The sequence below is a fragment of the Plectropomus leopardus genome, chromosome 13 (assembly GCF_026936395.1).
Source record: "Plectropomus leopardus strain MGB_pleo_1.0 chromosome 13, ASM2693639v1, whole genome shotgun sequence".
Classification (NCBI taxonomy): Eukaryota; Metazoa; Chordata; class Actinopteri; order Perciformes; family Serranidae; genus Plectropomus; species Plectropomus leopardus.
The window spans coordinates 33,802,498-33,828,169 of NC_142188.1; the positions used below are offsets into that span (position 1 = coordinate 33,802,498).

At 41.7% G+C, this 25,672-nt stretch overlaps 1 protein-coding gene across 2 annotated transcripts; it reads left to right on the top strand.

Annotated features, from left to right (window-relative positions):
* The first annotated feature begins 1,363 nt into the window (after positions 1 to 1,363).
* eno4 (enolase 4) lies at positions 1,364 to 25,672 on the top strand. 2 transcript variants are annotated; one of them, XM_042502844.2, is made up of 13 exons: positions 1,364 to 1,567; positions 3,471 to 3,599; positions 6,863 to 7,047; positions 10,081 to 10,223; positions 11,903 to 12,072; positions 12,162 to 12,290; positions 16,028 to 16,096; positions 16,590 to 16,754; positions 16,927 to 17,052; positions 18,496 to 18,670; positions 19,476 to 19,537; positions 24,537 to 24,654; positions 25,302 to 25,672. In XM_042502844.2, exons 1-13 carry the CDS (start codon positions 1,403 to 1,405, stop codon positions 25,352 to 25,354), a joined length of 1,689 nt encoding a protein of 562 aa, XP_042358778.2. In that variant the 5' UTR covers positions 1,364 to 1,402; the 3' UTR covers positions 25,355 to 25,672. The 2 variants fall into 2 exon arrangements, with proteins under 2 accessions (XP_042358778.2, XP_087942817.1); XM_088086691.1 differs by having other exon boundaries at positions 16,599 to 16,754.

The window sequence follows — 25,672 nt, forward strand, 5'->3', positions numbered from 1 at the left end:
TTTTATTGTGTCCATCTGTTCTGTAAACATGACATGCATGTCTGTGCATCCTTAAAGAGGGATTCCTCCTCAGTTGCTCTTCCTGAGGTTTGTACCATTTTTTTTCCCCATTAAAGTTTTTTTGGGGGAGTTTTTCTTCATCTGCTGTGAAGATCTAAGGACAGAGGGATGTTGTATGCTGTAATGTCCTCTGAGGCAAACTGTCATGTGTGATATCGAGCAAAGAAATAATATAACAACTGAACACATCAGTGGGGGTTTGGGTTAATAGACCTATTTGATTCCTAAAATCCTCCTCATCTCAGAAGCATCATCAGCATGTGGCAAATCAAGCTCCACCACTTTGATGGGACCCTGCCGTACAGATATACCAATCAGAGCTTTGCACTTGCAACACAAACCTCCTTTGACAGAGGTCCACTGACAAAGATGGATGCAAATAATTTACTGCATAAAAGGCTCATATGGCAGTTTTTGCACATTAATGCTTTTCACTTTGATTCACATTTAGCTGAGCCTTGAAACTGTTGTAGTTTGATATTGGATGTAGCTGAGAATCAGAATTTTAAAAGATCAGCAGAGTTCTTCAGCTATAAAATAATATATGAAGGGCTAAGACATTTAGCTGTTTGTTTCAAACAGCACAGCCACAAACATACACTGTGCTAGAAATCCTGTGATCCCTGAGCAAATTGGCAGGATTTGTTTCAAAACATTGGCAAAAAGCGGCTCAACAGTAAGAACATTTTTAAACAGTTAAAAGAAAATAAGAACAGAAAATGAGCCAAATAAATAAACAAAACAAAACAACAACAAAAAAGAATATGACCCCAAGAAAGAGATAACATATTTGTTTTTTCTTTAGCTACCATATTTCAAATATATCGTTTTTTTTTTTGGCGAATATCTTTTTACTTTCTCTTGCTAATTTTCAGATCATTTCCTTGTCCCCTTTTACTTTTTTTGGCAGGTTGCTCAGTGTGTGTGTTTTCCCTCTGTTTCTGAAAGAAATTAAACCTAATGAAATGTTAGTGAAAGGCCTCTGAACGCGGCACAAGAATCCTGGTGTTAAAGGGTTAATTTACTGCTGATAAGGGGCCAGGAAACCATAAAATATCGAATCTTCTCATTGATGAGGAGCAGTAAGGTTATCAATCTATAATTATTTTTACTTTACCTTTCTTCAGTGACTCGCACAGACTTCAAGACATGACAGCGGACATTACTCCTCTGTCAGGGTCATGCCGAAGCATCCTCATGTATTCCTTTTTACTGACATGATAAACATGGTAGCAGCGCGCGACGTCAGTCTGATTTCCTGGGTTCCTGGGTGTCACTTGAATGCGTTGTTTCCATGGTAACATACAACACAGAGTGCTGGGACACTGATGGCACCGGGACAATGTCTTACCGCGGGTTTCTGAGCCGGCTTTCTAAGGAGGAGAAAGAGCAGAAAATCAGAAATGCAGCTGCGGAGTTTTACCGGCTGAACCGGGTCCCCCAGGAGCTCGAGAGAGCTCTGAACGAGCTGTTTCTGCAGCAGCCCGAGGACCACAACGGCTTCCTGGTAGGAGTTTCTCCGTCTCACGTTAAACAGACTGTGCAGTCAACAGCTGCACGGAGAGTTCTGATAGAGCTAATGTAAGAAACCTTTCTAAAATCCCATCAGAAGCCATTAACAAGATGTGAGTCTACTGGCTGCTTCGCTATCTACGTAGGCCTGCAGCACTTAGAGGGTACCGTAGGCCCTTCACCTGCTCTACTGGGAGGCTCCGGTGCTGCTTCGAGCCAGGGAGACCGGGGACGGTTGGAGCACTTTTTGTCTTAGCACCTAAAACTTGCTGAATTTTTGTATAACATCTCTCAAATTTTGTCCCACAGTATCCTTATTTCTCCGCTACAAATATCAGTTTTTTATTCAACTCCAGTTATATCACATAATTCATTATTCAGCAAGTAGCTCCTACCAAGCCATCTTATTGGTCCACAAGACATATAGAATGTGCTCAAATTTGCATGACAGTGGCCTACACCTTCTTCATTATTAAAAAGTTTACTCTGCCATTTCTTAATTTCTGCTCTAGAAGAAATCATGTGATTATTGCAGGGGACAAGAAGCATTTTAGAACAACATCAATAAAAACAATTACACAACCTGAGTGGAAGCCTATTGCTAAATTAAGTGATGCCAAATGCCAGGAGTTCCATTGTTACAACCTGCCCTATTACTGAGGCTAGTTATAATATAACTTTATTTGTAACAATCAGAGTGACGTATTAAAAATTACACAATAACAAAAATACACAAAAATGTGGATACAAACTCAAATAACCATTTCCTACTAAGGTCTAACTGGGTAACCTGTTTGGATTGTGTCCAAAATACAAGTTTGCAGCCTCAGTCATGTAACCAGTCAGGACTTAACCTTGCTGCACATTTGAGACTTTTTGACTGTTGTGATAGCCCAGCCTGTTGTCATTCTCAAGTCATCAAATAGCGTTGCTATTGCAGTGAATTTGGCGTAAGATCCCTATGCCAAAAGCTGCCTTTCCCATCTGTATGACGCGCCTGCATCAGTTGAGAACGCGGCTGGACGGAATCAGTCACTGCTGGACAGGTGGATGGCACCTGCACTGCTCGCATGAAATGCCACAGAACAGCCTTAGGTTAAAATGCTGTGGAGGGGAGGGGCGGTGGATGGGTCCAACAAACCCTGGACTTTCATGAGGTGTTAACTTCCAATCTGAATGTGATGTGTTTTTTTCTACATCTTACCCTTTTCCTCCTGCCCCTAATCCTAACCAACCACATGGAGCATCATCCCACCATATGCTTGTGTTGACATTGCGGTAGCAGCATCCCCAAACATAAACAGCAGATGCAGAAGGATACCTAGAGCGAGGAGTCAAATAATTAAGGGGCAGCTGTGGCTCAGGAGGTAGGGCAGGTAGATAGCTAATTGAAAGGCTGTTGATTCGATCACTGGCTCTTTCAGACCACATGTCAAAGTATCCTTGGGCACGATACTGAACCCCAAAATTACTGCCTGTGGCTGTTTAGTTATTGTATTTTAATGTGTATGAATGTCTAAAAAACTGAGTAGAAGGAATCACCTTGTTTGGTCACACACACCAGGTTGAGAATGTGTGTATGAATGGGTGAATGCAACAAATACTGTGATCTTAAAGTGAATGACTAGAAAAGCATTATACAAGTGCATTCCATCTATCATGAAAGTCCATTTAACTTTATGTACATTGTCACTGAATGTAATTGTGAAATATATTTGAGCTGAACATGCTTTATATTTATTGGGTACTCTCCAGATTGCTGTTGTTAGGTGCTGGCTCATCAAGGGCATGAATTCTGAAAACAAACACTCCGGTTTAAAGGCTGAAATAGTCACATAACTTTTCAAACAGTTCAGAAGAAAATTCAAAGACTGTCTAACTTCTTACTTGCCCTTTAGGTTAATTACTTTATGAAGCTGTGTGCACCACCAAGGATCAGCAGACTGACGGGAAGAGAGGTTTATGACGCAAGAGGACAGATATCCATTGAGGCAGAGGTCTTCTGCATCATCTGCAACAAAGAAAAGGTAAAACTCATGGGGCACATTTTGTGGCAACAGACACAACCTTTAGTCAAGTAATACTCAACTTACAGCCTGCAGGCCCAAGAGAAAGTAGAAGGAAGATTTATTGGTAATTTTTTAAACAAAGTTTGAAAAGCGAAATTACATTTATCCTTGATCCTGCTACATCTTTGAGTTGAAGGTTGAGTTAATAAAATCAGCAGGTACTATGAAGATTCCACCCGGTTGCTTGGTGATGTTGCTTCTGATGGCATCGTTTAATTCCTGCAGGGAATTTTTTGAACTTGCATCAGAGTCTTGAGTCTTTATGGCTCTTAACTAGGTCTGCCCATCCAGTGCAACAGCTTGATCCGGGATGCCATGTCTGTGTAAAGATGTGCACAGAGCAGTCCCAGATCTCCCGTTGCTCAGTGAGCCAAAATCACATCTTATCCACTTCACTCTCCTGCGACCAGACACTGGACAGAAGAAGGCTTGGTAGGGAACAACTCCTGCTCAGGACAGCATCACTGTGATACCAGCTCTCCTCCCTCTTTTTGTCTGGCACTTTCAGTTTTGTTTCTCCCCTCTGGTCTGACTGGCTTGTTCGCGTATGCCGTTGGTGGGGACCCGTTCCCGGTCTACTGTACTTTTCCTAATGATGATAAGTGCCACGTAGAGAAGTCGTGCTTCAGCAGAACGGGCCATTGTGTAGAAAAACCATTGCTGAATGAGCTTTTATCAGATCTCATCTACTTTATTCTCCTGCGAGCAGATATTAGACAGAAGAGGGCTTGGAAGAGGAATAGCTCCCAGTTCAAGTCGGATCAGCCTCACCCTGATACTGGCTCTCCTCTCGCTCTTTGTCTGGTGCTTGTGGTTTTGTTTCTCCCATCTGGTCTGACTCGCCGTTTGGCACATGCCACCGGTGGAAATCCTCTCACTAAATTCCTCCCAAACTCCACACAACTTCTCCCGATGCTGATAAGTGCTTCTCTATCATAGAAAAGTCGTGCTTCAGCAGAAGGGGCCATGGTATTAAAAAAATAGAAAAATATAGCAAAATATAGCAACTCTACTAGAAATCCTTGAAGCATGCTGTAAACCTTTAAATGTCCTAAAATCGTAGAAATATCCTTACGTCCTAGGAACATCCTAAACGTCTAAACTTTGAAAAACTTCCTGAAATCTTAGAAACCTCCTAGAATTCCAGAAATGTCCTGAAATCCTTGAAATGTCCTAAAATCCTAGAAACATCCTAAAATCCTTGAAATATCATAACATCCTAGAATTGTCCTAAAATGCTATAACTGCCTAAAATCTGAAAAATTCCTAAAATCCTAGACACATCCTAGAATTTGAGAAAAGTTCTCTAATCCTACAGATGTCCTAAAACACTAGCAATTTCCTTAACTCCTAGAAATGGCCCTAAAATGCTAGAAACATGTATGGGACTGCGGCGACTGGCTCATAGTCCCCTGTCAAGTTGCAAAAGTGGCCCCCAAGCAAAGCCTATCCCTGCTTTAGTCCAATATAATTTTAAGGGATCAGCTGGTAAATAGCTTCTGCTTGGATTGTGGCTGACTGACAATTGCTCATGTGTCAAATTCTGGATTTTCAGAATAAGCATTAAGCGTAAGAATTGAACAAATGAAGGTTTAACAGAGGATATGTGATTCATTAGTGATGTGCTGATGGTTTGAAATGACAATGAGAGGCCTCCTCAAACATGCAGTGGGCTCTTACGTGAAGAGGCAGCTGGAGGCAGGAAGCGAGCAAAGACGTAGCAAACAGAAATCCGACCATGACCCCTAACCCTTGCCATTTCAGTTTTTACTGTATCACAAAAGCCAGTAAGATGAGATGTGACACCATGAATGAGGTCATGGTGAGGTCACTGAGGGCACACAACAAGGACCGAGCCAATAGGCATGCATCAATGCTTTTACTGAACAGTATTACTCAGTGCTATAATATCACAGTCAGGGAGGGAGGCCAGTTCAACAGTGAAAATATAATAATAATAATAATAATAATAATAAAAATAACTCAACCATTACGGCCCGGTTTAATATTACACACACTGAGATTTTCAAAATCAAGCTTTAATAAATATTACACATTAATATTATTTTCTACTACTTTCATTGAATTTTAACCTTTTAAATGCCAGGTGTTTGTTATAATGTCACTATGCTTTTTTAAAGAAAAAAACCCCCACATAAAATGAACTACTTTCAATGTACTACATGCTAAGTAGATTTTGTTTTGATCATCACAGCATAGAATGTGTTAATGAAAAGCTGCAACATGGATTTTTATAGATTATTATTTTTTTGTGCAGCATCAAAATATTCACACTACCACTCAATTTGATTTAAATCAGATTATGTAAAAAATAAAAAGAGTTTTTTTTCTTTTTAGCCAACATCAGTCCTAATCATAAATATCAAATATTCACTCATTTTCAGAATTTTTACACCTTAAATGAAAGTTTTTTTTCATGATGCCACTATGTATTTAGATTTTAAAATGTAAATATATATATTTACATATATAGTTCAATAAACTCCAACTAGATTTTTTTTTTTGATGATGACAGCCTGGAATATGTCAATGATTAGCAGTAACATTTATTGTGACAGTGCACCTAGTGGAAATAGCATGTATTTTCTCCATATGCCAAATATGGTAACAATAATAAAGATTAAAAAAAAGATATCGTAAGGGAAAAAATAATAACAAATTCCAAGGCAAAAGTCCAGAATGACACCCAGAAATAAAACAATGCATGTTTATATGATTTGATGGCTTCAAATTAAAAAAATGCAGCTTAAATGACATTCAATGGTGCATTTTTTGTACTTAACAGTCTGAATGTAATAATTTAGTCTCCACAATGTAATTTAGACTAATTGAGGAGAATGAACTCAGCCAAAATGATCAAAAAATGAAGAATGAAAAGTGCATAAAATGCACCAAACAGTCATTTTTGCTTATATAGCTCAATATCCCATTCATAAATTTGACTCAAGGGTCTTTACAGTCTATAGAGTGTACAGCAACCTCTGTCCTTAGATCCTGTCTTTAGAACATATGCATTGTATAGTTGGTTAAAATATAAATACATCTGATTTATAACAGAATCAATGCAGTAAATTGAAATCAAGCAAGTAATATGGTTCAGCATAAACACTGTCAACCCTGTAATTCATATCAACTCAACCACTCTTAGGCAAAGAGCATGTTCTTATGATGAAGAACTTGTCCTCTGTCTTGGCGTGTAGAGCATGTCCTCAGCTGCCATCTCCAGCCACTCTGGGCCTAATGAGACATCGCTGGACTGGAAAGCTAAGAGTCAGGTGAGGGCAGAGCATGTGGTGACTGCTGCCCAGTGGATCAATGAACCTCTGAACAACATGCTGAAGGGCCGAAACCCCTGTGACCAATCAGAAGTCGATCATATACTCAGGTAGTGTTCAAATACTTTTTAAGTTGTCATTCAAGGTTTCATTCCTGGTTGGGTACTGAACTGCTCATCAGTCCATTTTTATGCTGTTGTGCTGTGATAATTATTGTCATTTCATATTGGTCCATACTTTGTTGTAATTTTTTTTTTCATCTAGGTAAGTTTCTTTGTTCTTGTAAGTTTGTTTATATTCTATTGTGGCAGTCAGTATGCTTTCAGAAGTTACTAGCCTTAAATTATTCTGTGCCAGTTAACTGTTTTAGTGTATTTTGTAATAAATTGTTCTTGATATGCTTTTAACCCTTTAATATCCTGATCAGCTGTTTGATAGAGCACATTTTAAGTTACTATATCGTAATGATCTATGTGTTGAACTCAATCTGATAAAGCCATCTCCACCATTCAGTTTAAGTTATGCTAAAAAATGCTACAGGAAGTTAGTAACAACAACATTAGACATCAGACATGAGGGCTGTGAGTGGTGGGATTTTAGACATATTTACTCGACATGTTAAAATTTCAGGGGTCTTAATGAACAGATTTATCTGACTTAATACAAGAAATAAAAGTCTAATTAGGGTCATTTAAAAAATGCTTTACCAAACTGTAGATTTGGCCTTGATTTGGTTAAGGTAGTGAAGCTATACAAATGTCATTTATATTGACTATTTTCTAAGAAACTCTGAACTTTCATAATAAAGTTAGTAATGTTAAGATAATTAATCTACAATTTAGATGAAAGAAAAATTATACATATTCATCTTGTTAATTCTCTATACCCTTATATATTTGATTCAAAAATGATATCAGCATGATTTCCTTTAATATTTCTGAAATATTTTTTTAATATCTGAAGTACTGTAAAGGTAAACTTTTAAAATACATATGTAGAAATAATATTAGTACAGGTAACACTACTAACTCCATGGTAACAAATTGAAGCATGTTAGTATACTAACATATTACAGGCATCATTACAGTAAATTATTTGTTAATGTTGGAATTCTGAAATTACTGTGCTCAGAAACTCTAATGAGAGTGATTCACATTAATCTGGAAGTCAATCATCTTAATCCTAAACTACAACTAACCAACTATTTAACTAAAAAAAAACAACTAAAAAGACTGTATACATCTTAGGACTTTTTTGTGCATTAGAATCCAGTGGGGTCACATATAGTTCACTGTGGATTGACCTTTCTGGAATGAGGTCACGCCGAGGTTAATGCTTTGCACTTGTTTGCCTATTGTCACAGCCTATCATATCACCATGATGCACTGAGCTCCACTCATGGCTTGCTTCTGAATTATGTCTCATGACCCAATAGAAAAGCTTGATGAGTTACTAGGCATCATATGGGGGTTGGGTTGAACAATGCGATGTTTATTGCACTGCCTGCCTTGTAATGGATTGAAATTTAAGGCTTGTAAGGCTACAAGCAGTTGCAACTGCTACTGCTTGTAGCGTGCAACTGCTTGTAAGGCTACAAGCAGTTGCAGTATCTCAGTAATCTCATGTCAGTAGTAGTGCATTAGTTTGGATAGCTTGATTCGACAGGGTGCTTTATTTATCCAAATTTGAGAAATGTGAGCTGTAGTTTAAGATTTGGATTTACTATGTCATACTCAGGTTACATCCTTAAAGGTATACTCTGCTAGATTATTAAAAGAAGCTATTTATGGACTCTATATTATTATTTTCTCCTTGTGCTGTGTTTTGGACTTTCAAGGGCACAGTGTGCAGGGGAGGTTGGGACTTCAGAAAAAGTTAAGACGAAAAACCAAGTGGAAAAAACCGCAGTTCACTCTTACTGTTAACAAACACTAGCCAGCCATTCCTGCATAGTGTACCTTGATGCAGTTGCAAAGTAGGTTTAATTGATACATGAAGTCTAATCCAGTCCAGACATCTAGATTTATACTTTGAGCTAGAAATAGGGATGCATATTCATTTACATGAAATGACTTCATACTGAGGCTCTATACATTATATATATATATATAAATTTAAATTTAATCTGGTGATCTCATTGAGATAAAGATCTCCCGTGCAAGAGCAGGCCCCCAGGAAGTGCCTCACCCTCTGAAGCAAAATTTACATAGTGGCCAAAAGTGGAACTACAGCGTCACATGATGCACACTGGCTCAGAAAGACTTTTCCCGATTTGCTAAACATTGGGAAAGAGATCTCCTTAAATCACTGGATAATATTTTTGAGACATGTTGACTTTTCAGAACGCACTTTGCTGCATGCCTCCCTCCCCCTTCACGTTTGAGCTGTCCTGATCATTAAAGGCTAGAAGCCACAAAAAATATTCTTTAAAAACAAAAGAAATGCCCCTGTGATTGACATTTTACAGAACACAGTGCAGCCTGCTAAACAGTTTGTGAAATTTGCAACAACAATCTAAAAACATTGTTATTCGTCTCTCAACTCATATTTAATATTGTCCTTATCCCTCAAGTGAAAAACCTAGTTTACTCTAATTAACAAAGAATCCCATTTTTATGTTCAGATTCGGTACCAGTTTTCCCTTGCAATTTCAAAGGAAGATTGTTATTGTATAAGACTACTGCTAACCAAAAAAAAACATTTATATGGATGCATAAATGGCAGGTGGATGTAAGTTACAATTATAGGTTCTTCAGGGTAAATCCTAATTCAGCTCAGGTATATGATCATGCAGAGATGTGTGAAGTACATTATAGGCAGACTGTGGACATGGCTTGAGTTGAAGAATATCTACATGTATACAACACTGTCATCTGCATAGAAACAGTTATTATTGGCATATTATGAGTCAGTGCAGGAGCAATCATTTATATAGATTGTACCTGACCTGAGACCATCAGTAGAGATCGTCTGTGTTCTAGTTGGCATGTAGTAGGTGACAAATATTTTGGAGCCTACACACTTTTATTTGGTGTATTTTTTAAATTCTTCTCCACAAAGAACCTTTGTTACCGATCTGCCTTCTTTAGAGCTTCTCTTTTGTGTTGTTCCAAAATGTAATTCTGTGTTCTGTAATTGTGCAGCAATTTCTTCATGGCCCGCTACCTGGAGGCTAAAGACAACAGGAACAAGGAAAAGGAGGAGGGCTGTTCACCAGGTGAGCGTGAGCTGGTGTTATCTTCTCCACTGCCTGTACAGACTAAGGAGAAGAAGAGTGCTGATAAAGGTATGGTTGCAACTTCTTGTTCTCGTTTGGCAAGTTCACACTTTCTACAGTTATGACATCTCGCATCAGCTGACAAATACTGAACTTAAACAAGCTTTGGTGTTCGTTCCAAAAAAGGGATAATAGAGCTCTCTAATAGAAAAATTATTTAAAAAAAATTATTTTAAGGTTTAAGCACCAACTGCAGGCAGTCATGACGGCCCTTTTTGAGACCATGGGCATGAGTATTATTTTCTTTAATGAATTGCCTTTTTGAGGGTAAAGGTGCAACAGGTGCTCAAAAACTCACAGAACTTTGCACACTTACCAGAACTAGTGAATTTTTTTTAGATTTTATAGGTCTCATAGTATGGTATCCAGTGTTTCCTCTAGGATTTTTTTCAGCAGCGGGGGCAGGCTCTCCGGGGAGCCGTGGCGGCGTAAACAAATGACGCTTTTTAAAGGCTGAATGTAAAAATAAAAAATAATAACAAAAATTCTACAATAAAATATTAAAAACAATAAATAATAATTTCTTGATGGGGCTGTAATCAGTGGCAAAGTTTGCACCCAGGCTCAGAACAATGGATTTTTCTTGGTTTTTTGTAGAACAGCTCTAAGGCTCTGTTGTACGGAAATTCCCCAAGAGGTGGCCCGTTGATGCTCAGCAGCATACATGCTGCAAGGTGATCCCCCTGCAGCCTGTTTCTCAAGTCAGTCTTCACCTACAAATAGAAACAATAATTTTTATTTATTTTTTTTTTTTTTTTTCCAACCCATTTAGGGTCCCAGCCTGATAGCCTGTTTCCCTTTATGTTTTTCTCCTCTACTCTCATCTCTCTCTCCTGCACCATCACTTTGCTCTCCTGCTCCTTCACTCGGCACTCCCCCTCCGGTACTCTGCTCTCCTTCACTTTGTTGCACTGCTCCTCCCTGTCTGTTACTTGTCTTATACGATTACATAAAACATTAGCGTTAGATAATTTACACTCACGTCACATTTGATTACAAGTGTGAACATACTTTTTTACCTAACCATCATAATTTGAGTCAGTAAAAAGGCTAATGATACCTGACTAGTGCATCCTCATCAGGTGTCTTTCTCTTCTTTGAAAAATATTTGAACAAGCTCATCTGAAAATGCAGTCAGCAGTTACATCATGGCGTGTATATCGCTTAATGCTATCAATTAGTTTACTCACGTTAGCGACACTGAGTTGAATTGGCACCGGGCCCAATTAACTTAAGCTACGTAACCTTAGCTGGCCATCAATATCTTGTGAATGTTTATTTACCTAATAACATCTATTATAAGTTTTCTTAAGCTAATAAGTCTACCTTTTCTCCGGTAAGTTGCACGCTATTTTCAAGCCGACACTCCTCTGACTCTCCGACCTGATGCCTGGATGCGAGTAGCTAATTAACGCCGGCACCAGTTAGTTCTGTTGGGGGGTGGGAGGGGGCGGTGGTATCTACCCCAAAGAGTAGATACGGAGCAACATAGTTGTCTGCCTCAGCACTCGCAACACCCAACGCAGTGCAGGACTGTGCTGTGACACGTCAGGAATCTTGCCTTATTTTCTGTTGCTTTTTTTAGTGTAAGCTTTATAAAGGGCATCACATGAAAATGTGTGTTCAGACTCCTCTTGTCACATGAATATCTGTCCAAGTTTTTCACAGTTTTTTTTCTTACCTCCCAGTTAAAAAATGCAACACTGCAGAGAAGCCATTTCCTCCAGTAGAGCCGGCGGAACCAGTCCTTGCTGGGAGCTCAGCTATTGGCTCAGTGTCTCTGGCAGTGGCCAAAACTGGGGCAAAAATACAGGGTGTCTCTCTGTACAAATACATAGCAGCTCTGAAAAACAGAAAGGTTAGGTCAGACAAGCACAGACATGCATATTTACTCAAACACTACACTGGGAGTGCCATGTCATGATGTCTTAAAACAATGTTATTCAGGCTCCAACACAGTTTCACATCCCTGTCCCTCTGATCACTCTGCTGAGCTGTGGGAAGACTTTACCTGGAAAACTGAATCTGCTAGAGGAAGTCATCCTGATCCCCAAAACTGGGCATCAAGTCAAACAAGTACTCAGCATTCTTCAAATATCTCTCTGTAGTTGTTCCATGTTCTGTGTGTTGGCACTTTGTCTAGACCATAGACTGCATATAAAGATGGATGACACGACAGCTAACCCAGAAAGAGGCTATTCAGTCTCGATTGCCCCCTGGTGTCTGACTGCAGTACAGGTCCTAAGGCCGTCCCCTCCATATTAGTTGAATGGGGCATAGGCCATAGGCCTCCTTCCCGTGGGCTCACCACCCATAGGAGGGGCCGTAGGGGTCGGGTGCAATGTGAGCTGGGCGGCAGCCGAAGGCGGGGACCTTGGCGGTCCGATCCTCGGCTGCAGAAGCTAGCTCTGGGGACGTGGAATGTCACCGCTCTCTGGTGGGGAAGGAGCCTGAGCTGGTGCTGTGAGGTTGAGAAGTTCCGACTAGATATAGTCGGCCTCACCTCGACATGGCTTGAAACTCCGGAACCAGTCTTCTTGAGAGGGATGGACTCTCTTCCACTCTGGAGTTGCCACTGGTGAGGCGCCCGGGCAGGGGTGGCAATGCCATGCCCCCGGCTCGGTGCCCACGATGGAGTTCACGCCGGTGAATGAGAGGGTAGCCTCCCTCCGCCTTCCGGGTTGGGGGGACGGATCCTGACTGTTGTTTGTGCCTATGGTCAAACAGCAGTTCAAATATCCACCCTTTTGGAGTCCTTAGAGGGGTGCTGGAGAGTGCTCCTTCTGGGGACTCCCTCGTTCTAACTGGGGACTTCAAGCGCTCACGTTAGCAGCGACAGTGAGACCTGGAGGCGTGATGGGAGAATGGCCCCCGATCTGAACCTGAGTGGTGTTTTGTTATTGGACTTCTGTGCTGCATACAGATTGTCCTCTTGAACACCATGTTCAAACATAAGGGTGTCCATATCGCACTTGGCATCAGGACACCCCTGAGCCGCATGATTCAATGATCGACTTTGTAGTCGTGTCGTTGGACTTGCTGACGTATGTCTTGAACACTTTCAGGTGAAGAGAGGCGGAGCTATCAACCGATCACCATCTGGTGGTGAGTTGGCTCCGATGGTGGGGAGGGGCGCCCGGTCAGACCTGGCAGAACCCAAGCGCATAGTGAGGTCTGCTGGGAAACGTCTGGCAGAGTCTCCGTCAGAAGGGCTTCAACTCCACCTCCGGAAGAGCTTCGACCATGTCGGGGAGGCTGGGGACATTGAGTCAGTGGGCGTGTTCCGTGCCTCCATTGCTGAGGCGGCCCGACCCGGTGCTGTGGCCGTAAGGTGGTTGGTGCCTGTCGAGGCGGCAACACCCGAACCCGCTGGTGGACACACGGCGGTGGGGTGCCGTCAAGCTGAAGAAGAGTCCTATCAGGCCTTCTTGGCCTGTGGGACTCGGAGGCAACGAACAGGTACCGACAGGCCGCCAGTCTGAATGGCCAGCGTGTCGCCGAGCGAAAACCGGGCATGGGAGGAGTTGGCGAGGCCATGGAAGCGACTTCGGGCGGCTTGAAAGGTTCTGGACCACCATCCGGCGTCTCAGGAGGGAAGCAGTGCTCCGTCAACACTGTGTATGGTGGCGGCGGGGCACTGCTGACCTCATTTCAGAGGGCGTTGTGGATCCGTGGAAGGAATACCGAACCTCCTCAATCCACCGACACGCCTTCCGTTGGGAAGCAGGGCCTGGGGACCCGGGGTGGGCTCCTCTATCTCTGGGGCTGAGGTTGCGAGGTGGTCAAAAGCTCCTCGGTGGCAGGGGCCCGGGGTGAGCGAGGTCCGCCAGAGTTCCTCAAAGGCCCTGGATGTTGTGGGGCTGTCGTGGCTGACCGCGACTCTGCAACATTCGTGGACATCGAGGGCAGTGCCCTTGGACTGGCAGACTGGGGTGGTGGTCCCTCTTTTCAAGAAGGGGACGGAGGGGTGTGTTCCAACTACAGGGGATCACACTCCTCAGCCTCCTAGTAAGGTCTATTGAGGTACTAGAGGAGGTCCGCGGATAGTGAACCCCAGTTCAGGAGGAGCAATGCGGTTTTCGCCCAGTCGTGGAACTGTGGACCAGCTCTGGACCCTTGGCAGGATCCTTGAGGGTGCTTGGGGTTGCCCAACCAGTCCACATGTGCTTTGTGGACTTGGAGAAGGCATTCGACCCGTGTCCCTCGGGGAGTCCTGTGGGGGTTCTCCGGGGAATATGGGGTTTCGGACTCCCTGATCTGGGCTGTCCGTTCCCTGTATGACCCGGTGCAGACTTTAGTCCGCATTACTTGACAATGAAAGTCGAACTTCGTTCCGGTGAGGTTGGACTCCGCCAGGGCTGCCCTTTGTCACGATTCTGTTCATAACTTTTATGGACAGAATTTCTAAGCGCATAACCAGGGTGTTGAGGGGTCGGTTTGGTGACCTCAGGATTAGGTCTCTGCTCTTTGCAGATGATGTGGTCCTGTTGGCTTCATCCGGACGCGACCTTCAGCGCTCTCACTGGATGGTTACATAAGCCGAGTGTGGCGGCTGGAATGAAAATCAGCACCTCAAATCCGAGACCATGGTTCTCAGCGGAAAAATTGGCGTGCCCCCCTCCGGATCGGGGATGAAGTCCTGCCCCAAGTGGAGGAGTTTAAGTACCTCTGGGGTCTTGTTCACAGTGAGGAAGGATGGAGCAGGAGATGCGACAGGCCGGATCGGTGCGGCGTCTGCAATGCGGACTCTGCACGGTCTGTCTGTGAAGAGGAGCTGAGCCGAAGGCCAGCTCTCGATTTACCAGTCGATCTTCCCGTTCCTACCCTCACCTATAGTCCACGAGCTTTGGGTAGTGACCCGAAAAAAGAACTAGATCATGGTACAACTGGCGGCGAAATGAGTTTCCTCCGTGGGGTGGCTGGGCTCTCCCTTAGAGATAGGGTGAGAGCTCGGTCATCCGGGAGGAGCTCGGAGGCAGCTGCTCCTCCGCATTGAGAAGAGCCAGATGAGGTGGCTCGGGCATCCTAGGATGCCTCCAGGGCGCCTCCTGGTGAGGTGTTCAGGGCACGTCCCACGGTAGGAGGCCCGGGGAAGACCCAGGACACGCTGGAGAGACTACGTCTCTCAGCTGGCCTGGGAGCATCTCGAGGTCCCCGGAAGAGCTGGATGAAGTGGCGGGGAGAGGAAGTCTGGGTTTCCCTGCTTAGGCTGCTGCCCATGACCCGACCCCGGATAAGCGGAAGAAAATGGATGGATGGATGGGCATAGGCCAAACTAAAAACTCAAAGTACACGCCAAACAATTTTTAACCAAAGACAGTTTCTGTCACTGAAGGTAGTTCTCATCACCCTGATGTTTGTCCAAGTGTTTGTTTTTATGGTAAGTTTGGCTTTAATGAGTTATGAAATTATACAAAAGGGGGGTGACAGCCAATCCGTGCACTTGCATTCAATGGAGCTGCTCGCGATTGGTCAAACGGGTGTTTTGGCAGGAACTCGCCCACCATGGATATCGCTGCTGCGCAGATGCAGGCTATTAATGGCATCACGCTCATAAGATGGCAACACCCATGCCTCGGATATTTTAACCTCACTTCAGCATAGCGGGGGTAAGTGGGGGCGCATCTTCCATCTTTGTATACAGTATATGGAATAGATGTGTGTGGACTGTGTGAAGTCAGAGCTCTTTGTGTGAGTTTCTTTTACTTCCTTTGTTGTTGCTATGATGTGGTGTGTTATTGGTAAGGCACCTCAATTCTAGTATATTAAAGTTTAATTTGCTAAACACACTGAACTGTGAACTTTTTCTACAGATCATCACAATGACCCTCGAGTTACAGAAGGAGATGATGAGAATAATGAACACTTCAACAAAAGCTGGGGTGAGGGACAGAGCGATTTATTCACTGCAAGAATAGAGCCTGAGTTCACACAAGCTTTGTTAGAGCACATAATGTAAACGGTGGAGGAACTATTCAAGGCTCTGTTGCTGATCTTTCCGAAAAGTTACTAATAAAAAAGGAAATTTGTTTCCCATTTTTATATTTAATCTTCCATTAACTGTGGTATGCAGGCCTGGAGGTATGTCCAAATGCTTATCAAAGCATTCAGAACTTCTACGGTTTACCTTTCCTTCACAGAATTTGCACTGTATACACAGAGTTATCTCCTGCTCTCTTCAATAACTCGTGGCCCTTACATTCAGAAGGTGAACAGTGAAGAGGGTGCCCATACTTGTTTTCCAATAATCTTGCAATGACAACCATTTCATTTAAACCCATGAATTAATACTTAGCTATTGTCATTCCTATGCAGCTTCAGTGAAGCATAATACATAGATATTGTTGACAAGGTAAACTGTGTCTTTGCTCCGAGGTCACCCAGGCAATGCTGTGTGACAGTGGAGTGCTGGCTGTGACCTACGAGCGACCTGAGCAGCCTCTAGATCTGATCACTGAAGCCTGTACTTACTGTGGACTGGCACTGGGAAAAGAGATCCATTTAGCAGTAAACTGTGCTGCCCCTGAGTTAATGGACAATGTAAGTCAAGAACGGCAGCTGCTTTATGTGAGCCAGCGTGTTGGTAATCCTTGAGTAGGAGATAGACTGTAAGTCAATTCTATATGTGCACAGCTGAAGAGGTTATAGGTACAGCTTATAAAGACCACAAACAGCAAAGAGAATCTAATTTGTTTTCTTCTCTTCCTCTCAGTCTAAAGGAAAGTATGAAGTTGCAACAGGAGTTTTAAAGTCACCAGATGAATTAGTTGATATGTACCAATCCCTCATCAGTAAATACCCACCGGTGGTGGCCTTAATCGATCCATTTAGGAGAGAGGTAAGTCCAAAGCTGTGTTCGAAACCGTTCAGTCATTTACTCAGTCAGTCAGTCAGTCAGTCAGTCACTCACACAATCACTCACTCACTCACTCACTCACTCATTCATTCACTCACTTACTCACTCAATCACTAACTAACTCCCTCGATCAGTCACTCAGTCACTCGATCACTCACTCAAAGTCACTCAATCACTAACTAACTCACTCACACACTCACTGTTCTCCATGTAGTATGTATTAGATAGTAAACTACAAAGGGAATAACTGAAAGATGGAATTTTCTTAGTCCGCAAATAAACAACCACATTGCATTGTGGTATACAGGAGTAAAATGTAGGGTATATCGTATATACACTCAAATTTGCAGGGCACTGGGGATATTTTATAGTGCACTATAATGTGGATGAAATTAACCGCTAAGAATTCGAATACTACTACAAAATGGCAAACACACTATATAGTTCACTTTTTCCTAGAATGGGAATGAGAAAGAATAGAAAGGGAATGGTTTTGAACACAGCTCAAGACATTTCTTTTATCAATATGTCCAAAGTCATGTATAACGACAACCTATTTTCACAGACAGTGTTGGAATGTAACAAAGTACATTTACTCAAGTACTGTACTTCTGATAGTTTTAGTTACTTGTTACTCTACATATTAAGATTTTTGCATAAAAACATAAGACGAGGTTATAAAGTATGATGTTTTGTTCTAATTAAATAACCAAACAGTTTACAAAAGTACGGGTGCAATGATTGGTTGTTTAATTAATCAGTCAATTGACAGAAAACGACAGAAAACTATTTTGATAAACATCTAAGTCTTCTCTATAATTTAAAATGTTGGGGTGGGGTTTTATTTTCTATATTTTTTAAATATATATTTTTGGGCATTTTGGGGTTTTTTTGTCTGCATTAGGTACTTCTTTTAATACTTTAGATTTCCCTGATTATACTTACTTTTACTTAAGTTTTACTTGTAACTTACATTACTTATATATTCATTTTGACAAATCCCATAAAATAGACCAAAAGCAACTATATATTGGTCTTTCTCTTTTACTCTTTGATGTTTCTACCCTATCTGTTTCTACTAACAAATTTGTAATATCAGTAGTACCCCAAGTTTGAAACTGCATCCTAGAATCTAGCATGCAAGAGTGTGGGGCTTAGCTGAGCAACAACTCCATCTGACTGCCAAAATACTGTAATGTGTCACCAACAGATGTTATGGGAAACTCTTGTAGGTTACATAACATTTATAGGAATACTACAATAGTACTTTGGTTTTAGTAGTAATTCCTATGCGTACTCTAGTTCATGTGTTTGTGTGGTTGATTATGTGTTGAATGTAAACGTTTGCTTGAATATGTATGATCATTTCTACAGCATCTTTGCCCAAATGTGTGTACCTGTTCTTGTGTGTTTGTGCTCTGTAAGGACATAGACCAGTGGCAAAAGTTGAGCAATGTGGTTGGAGACTCATGTTCGCTGCTCTCTGACATCACCCACAAGCCAAAGGCCACACCCCTTCCAGGAGTCAGAGGTCACATCCTGAAACACATTCATGAGACAACAGTTAGTGATTTGATCCGCATCACATCAGACCACCAAGGTAATAGATCCCAGCGATAAGAAATCTCTAATGCTGGGTAGAAAAGCAAGCAGTTCAAGTGCTCACTTCAGCTCTTATGGTGCAGCTCCACAATACATGACCAATTTGCCTAAAGTCGCGTCCGCCCTGCCACACTGATCACTTGTATCCATCCACAATCCCTCACCCCCTTCTCTACCACAGAAAGTTTCACTGAAGTCCTTTCCTGAATTATTCAGAGCTGTTCAGAAAGTCACTGGAGCTGCAGATTAAGTGGCTGTTTTGATGTGAGATACATCTGAATTTTTAAAATTGTCACTCCCTCTGGTCGCACCGCCAGCTTGGTTCATGTTGCAGTTCTCCCAGCATGCTTTGTACCGGGAAATCAGTCGCTTCCAAATACAAAATGAATGGGAGTGGATTTCGTCTGAAGTCGTCTATAGTGGGGCTGCATTCTGCGTTGGTAAAATACAGTTCAGCTCCGCCTACGCCGAAAGAATACCACACAGAAACAGAATTCATTGACTCCCTTACTATAAGAAGCATATTTGCTGTTTCAGCCTTTCAGTTTGGCTCAAATCCTCATTAGGAGCAGTTACAATTGTCAGTTAGTCAACACAAGGTTTGCCAGTTAATTAAATATTTGCATTAATTAGTCTGATGATATCTCTGGCCGAAAGTGCTTGTAAAACAGAATATCCACATGCCAGCACCCAGTGCTTATATTTTATGGAGGAGCTACGTTAGAGTTTAGTAGCGAAATCCATGATGTAAAATGAATGTAAAAAGGTTTTTGTTGCTAATTGTCTGTGTATCTCCATGACAGGTTCAGTGTTAATGGGAACAGCATGCAATGAGCCCTGCAGCGATGACTCTCTGTCAGATATAGTGAGTGTGTTTCCCTTCTCTCATGTTGTGTTTCCAGCATCATGTCATCTACCTAACCAGAGAAGTCTTGATCGTTTCATCACCACATTCTGTTGGTTGAACAGTCTCTCAGAGTAGGAAACTGCAGCAATGATGTATTGTGTGCTCTTAGAGTCACAAACCATCCACCCACTGCTTTTGCTGCAGGTCCAGAAACAAGTGCTGAAGCTCATTGTTTAGCTGTCCGACCCAACACTTTACTACCTCAGTTCACTCCCACTACTATCATAGCATAGTTTTTTGCTGCAATAGGCAGCTGTTTTCAACAGGAATGCTTTTGGAGAAGCCACTGCACACTAAATGCTCAGCAGCAAATGACAGACGGACAATAGGCATTTTTCCATCACAGATTTACGCAAAACTTAAGCAATATTGTCCAAATGTCAATAAAACACAGTTGCAAGATGACTGTGTTTCCACTGAGTGATGTTCAGCATATTCTCCTCTGGCAATAACATTCCAAGAAGCACGGTGATAGATATTCAAAACATTAGCAGCTTTATTCCTATTGCAGCCACTACACTAGCTATCATTATTTCCAGTCCAAGGCCACGTAGGCGTGTTATGGAGCCATAATGGAAAGGCAAGTCCCATATATGTCGGAGCGGCCATGTATGAGGGATTTCTGGGAGATGATAGTCCACAATTTCACAGAGGAATTGTGGATTCAAAACTTTGGATGATCCACTCAACTTTTGAAGAGTTAGTGATACAATAACAACCCTTGTAGCTCCTGCTGCATCATGCAAGTTCCTACTGACAAGCACATAGCCATAGCATCATGTGACTTGGAAACTTAGACTTTTGCAGTTTTGCAAAATTATGGCTGATTCGAATTGTCTGAAATACCACCTCATGTGAGTGTCAAAAAGGGTTCTTCAGAAGCAAACAGTTCCGATTAGAACCTCAGCCCTTCAGGATGAAACCTGGCGTCCCTTAATAACTACCAACAAGAACCAAATACCTCTATATCCAATTGTTGTGTATTATTGTTTATCTTTTTCTGTCTTATTTTCTTTGCGTTAGAACGAGAACCCTTCGGGAGTTATTTCAGTTACAGAAGTACATCTTCCACTTTGGAATCTTTGAACAACTCCAACAACTCCTTGGCGTAAAATTAAATTGCACTCACAGGCAGAACCATCGACATGTTAAAATGATAGAAAACTATTTACTAATAAACATCCCGTTTTCAGAGAAGAGCTTAGCACTGCTAATCAATTCATTCCATGTGGCAGCTTGGTGAATTTAGTGAAAACTCAGTGTCCATCAAACACAGTTTTAGTTTCTGAAACCCAACAAAACTGTCCACGCTGGCTCCCACAGGATGAAGATAAAGAAAGATGAGTTGGATGAATAGTGGTGATAGAGACTGAAGATGATGATGATAGAAAGGATCCAGTGAGTGGTGCAAAGATGTAATGATACAGATGGAGACTAGGAGGCATCACAGCTCTGTCTGTAGTATAGTTGCAACAAAAAAAAACAGCCAAAACATGCAGAGCAACACTCAGCTGTCCATATCAACAGTTCACTTGTGTGTATTCTCAGGACACCAACACATGATGTCCTTACATACTACACATATCTTAATAACTTCACTTACACATTTTAGCTAAAACTCAATACAATCTGTCCAGCTTAATGAACAATCTCAGTGTAAATAAACAGTAATGACGAAACAAAAGAAGGTATTTAATAAAACTTGGATTGTCTTTGCCATGAGCTGAATTAGCCAGCCACTAACTTCTTCATAAGTGCATTGCATACAACAATTTCAAAACCACTGAAATATTCATCCTGTTATTATATCATCCCAACTGTTTTGTAAAATATACAACCAAGCCGCCATTTTTAAGATTAGAAACAACTTAAATGTGCATTGTGTAAGTTCCAGCCACCCAGTCCAACCAAATAAGCAGCAATATTTCACCCTTTAAATGTTTACTCTCTCAGAGCTATATCCAGTGTTGGAAAGTCACACAGATATTCACTCGTTTTGCTTCTTCTTACATCGCTTCTCTTCTTTGCCACCAAATGTTGTTTTCTGAGAGCCGCATGTTTTTGGGAGAACAGCCGTTCTTCTGGAGCCTCTGCCATCGCTGTGTTTCTTATACACTAACTAATTCACTGAGACTGTAACTTCTTCTGTATCCATTGACTCTGTGCTCCGGCCAGCTTAACTTCTTCATCTTCTCCCACGGCTCACTAGAGGCTGCAGTGACTCACTATTGCCTCTCAAGTCAGGATGTACTATTACAGAAGGGACAGCCTGTCCCTGGCTGCTGAGCAGTGGATATCCCTGCAGTACAATACAAAGGCATCTTGAAAATAACGTCAAAGGTGGTACTTTTTCACACTCTGGTGATAGGGTTAGTTAATTTTTTTTATGTTTTTTTTCAACAAAAAATATGTCCAGATCTTACATAATGCACCTTACCACACAAAAACGACCATGAAAAACCAGTGCCTCACATGGCTTATGTCTCCAGCCCGTTCTCATTCCAAAGTCATCAAATAGAGCCACTTTTGTTGTGCTTTAAGCGTAACATCCTGAGCCAAAAGCCACCTTTTGTATCTGCATGATACACTGCTGGATGGCATCTATCCACTGCCCCTCTAGCCTGCCCTATAGGGACCTTGGTGCTCCTTATATGACGTTGTTGACGGCAATGTTCCAACCTGATGCCATCCTGCTGTGTATCATGCAATAGGTTCCATCCGGCCACAGTCTCCAGTGACATCAACTGCCCACGTATCACGCTGCTGCACTGGTGTCATCAGGCCATCTGCTGGCACATAAGATCAGCATGACAGGTTCTGTCCAGCCGCATTCTCAGCTGGTGCTGTCTAGAATTAGAACAAGCTCGGACACATCACACAAACTAGGTCCACAGACACTCACCGACAGCCTGACATCGACCAAACGACTGATGCTCAGCTTGGTGTGTCAGGGCACTTCATCTTAACACCAACCAGGGTGCTAACTTACAAGAATTCTTAATTCACATGCCATTTGGACAGGGTAGGCAGCTTTGCAACTTTCCTTTCACCCTCTGGAGAATCTTCCCTCATTTTACTGCTGCTAGTTTTCTGCTTTGATCAAAGTGGTCAGACTATTTGAACTGTGCACTAAAGCCACCTGCTGGCTGCTTGTATCTGTCTCTTTCTGGATAAAAATAAAATAAAATAAAATAAAATAAACAAAACTTGTCAGATGCATTCTCACTTCCCTCTCTCAGTTGTGCCACTAGAGTGCAAATGGACCAAGAATAATGGAATTATACTAATGTTGACACAAGTTACCATCTGATAGTTTGATGTTTATAATGATGTGCTCAGACTAACTGGCTCTTGCCTTACACAACACTTTTGGAGGTAGATGGTCTCCATGGCATTTAACAAACCATCTCTAGCTTGACTTTACTATGAATGATGCGCTCACACCTGTGGTTTTATTTCTCAGCTGTAGGAACATATGTACCTCATGCAATCGTGTCTGTGTGTGTGATCAACAGCAGCTCGGTGACACAGGGAAGCTGCGGTATGTCAAATAAATTCATTGTTGTTTTTGGTCTTATGGGGTTATCATGGGGTTATTGGTGATAATCGTGAAAAGATAATAAAGTACAAACATTATCCCCAAACTGAACCCTCTCTTGTGACAGAATAATTTCAATCATCAAAGCAGCTCTCTTCATTACAAAAAAATATCTAATTTACATTATATTTTCTTTAAAATTTTTTACATTTTTTATCAAAATGTTCTATTTCTACTTTTGCAGTAGGCTACATGTTTTTAATTATTTTTACTCTGCACTATAGTCCTTTACGTTTCCTGCTCTTCAGTGTGAATATTTGATGATTTTCGTATTTATTTATTTATTTATTTACATTTGGTAATTCTGAAAATCTGCTGTATACTGATTATCAAGGAATAACATATGCCAATCTAGGCTATGAGAAACTGTGATGGGCATTTCCAATCTTTTCTGACATTTTATAGACTAAACATATTAGTTATTATTATCACCAGTGATAAAGATAAAGTGATAAAGGAATTTTTTAATCCAATTTAAACTTTAAACTGCTTTCACCTCCACGCGACTGATACACACATGCCCCTGAAACACGGATGACATTTCTACAATTTGATATATGATATTTCAAGGATTTTAGGAAGTTTTAACGATTCTATGACATTTCTAGGATTTTAGGACATTTTTAGGATTTTAGGTGTCCAGATAGTTTGATAGAGTTTGTTGGGTTTTAGGATCTTTCTTGGATTTGGAGACATTTCTCTAATTTTAGGACATTTTTTAAAAAATTTATTTTAGGAGGTTTCTGACGTTTTAGGACATATCTAAGATTTTAGAATGATTGTAGGATTTGAGCACGTTTTTTGGATTATGGGGCATTTCTCGGATTTTAGGACTTTTGTCTTAGTTTGGGACATTTCTCATATTTTTGGACTTTTGTCTTAGTTTGGGGCATTTCTCAGATTTCAGGACTTTTGTCTTAGTTTTGTACATTTCTCAGATTTTAGGACTTATGTCTTAGTTTGGGACGTTTCTCGGTTTTTAGGATGTTTCTAGGATTTAAGGACATGTCTGGGATTTAAGGAGATTCTAGGATTTTAGAGCATTGCTCACTTTTTAGGGCATCTCTTGGATTTAAGGACATTTCCAGGCATCCTGTAATTTGAATGTCACTGCCTTATAACATCCCAATCTCCTTCATGCTAAGATCAGCTGTCTTAACTGTGATAGGACACAACTTCTTCCTCTTCTCTCCCTCCTTCCCCAGTTTCATTAAATGTCTAAATACAACAGCAAAGTCATCTGTGAAATCCCAGCGGCAGGGTCCTGGTTTATGTATCCTCCTGCCTCTGTCCCTTAGTGGAATCGCACACCTTTCCTCAGCACCAGTGTGTCTCACAATGTCTCTTGTCCTTCCTCAGGCCGTGGGTCTGGGCCTGGACTATGTCAAACTGGGAGGTCTGAGCGGTGCTGAGAGAATGACTAAATACAACCGGCTAATTTCTATAGAGGAAGAACTGGCCCAACAGGGAATCTTGGGTAGGCTTTTTTATTACTCCTCCCATGTCTTCTTTTTTTAGCCAGACAGAGAAAAAAGAGGCTAGACAAAGCGAGAGACAGAGAGAGAGAGACAGAAAGAGAGAAAGAGAGAGGGGTAGTAATCCCTGTGCCTAAGAAGAACACATCTCTCTCTTTTTCTCACTGTGTCTGATGTGAAAGAAAACTGCGTGAGAGGAATCATACAAACGTGTATTTGTGTGTGGGTGGGTGTGGTGGGGTGGGGGGCTAGTGTGTGTGTGTGTGTGTGTGTGTGTGTGTGTGTGTGTGTGTGAGAAAGAATAAAAACCCCTCCCTTGGATCAGTTAATTGGCTACCTAATTACACACAGGGACAAATCCTTCTCTCACAATCATTGACAAACAGCAGCAGGGACGCTAGAGGGTTAATGAGACACAAGCGAATCTCTATGTGGAATCATCAAGAAGTTTGGTTAACATGTTTATCCGTATTAAATATTTGTGTTGATGCTTGATCAAGCTGGAGCCCACAGTGGATGGAGGTGCAGTGAAAGGCTCAGTGTGCTCCAGCTGCAGCAGCACAAACATTGTTTCGGTCCACAAATATGAAGTGTCTGCTGTCCAGCTTTTGTCCGTTCTCTTCATTTCATTATTTTGTGTTGTCCACAGTCTCTGAGGAGAAGCTCCCCCCTCCACTGTTTGGTGGAAAACCACAGGAGTAGTCAGCTGCTACAGAGAGGACTCAGTGCAACACGGCCGGCTCACCGCTCACTGCTTCCGTTTTCATCCACCAAATATGATTTAAGCAAGTCTTCAGTGTCAGCGCTACATTATATTTTACCTTTATAATTAAATCCTGCTGCATGTCAGGATTTTACCTATAAAACCTGCTGAGTTGATTATAAACAAAGTGCAATAATCGAGTGTCACCATCCTGGTTTATTTAAAAACTGGTTAAAAAAAAAAATCAATATGAAGCTTTTCAGAGATGGGCTGAGTGGGTAAACATGACCTTCAATAAAAACAGGTTTCTCAATCCC

Excerpts from the sequence above, each read along its gene's own strand:
- eno4 (XM_042502844.2), top strand. The coding sequence starts at position 1,403 with ATGTCTTACCGCGGGTTTCTGAGCCGGCTTTCTAAGGAGGAGAAAGAG. Across the intron at positions 10,224-11,902 it reads GAAGAAGAGTGCTGATAAAG|TTAAAAAATGCAACACTGCA; the intron begins GTATGGTTGCAA and ends CTTACCTCCCAG. Across the intron at positions 19,538-24,536 it reads ATGACTCTCTGTCAGATATA|GCCGTGGGTCTGGGCCTGGA; the intron begins GTGAGTGTGTTT and ends GTCCTTCCTCAG.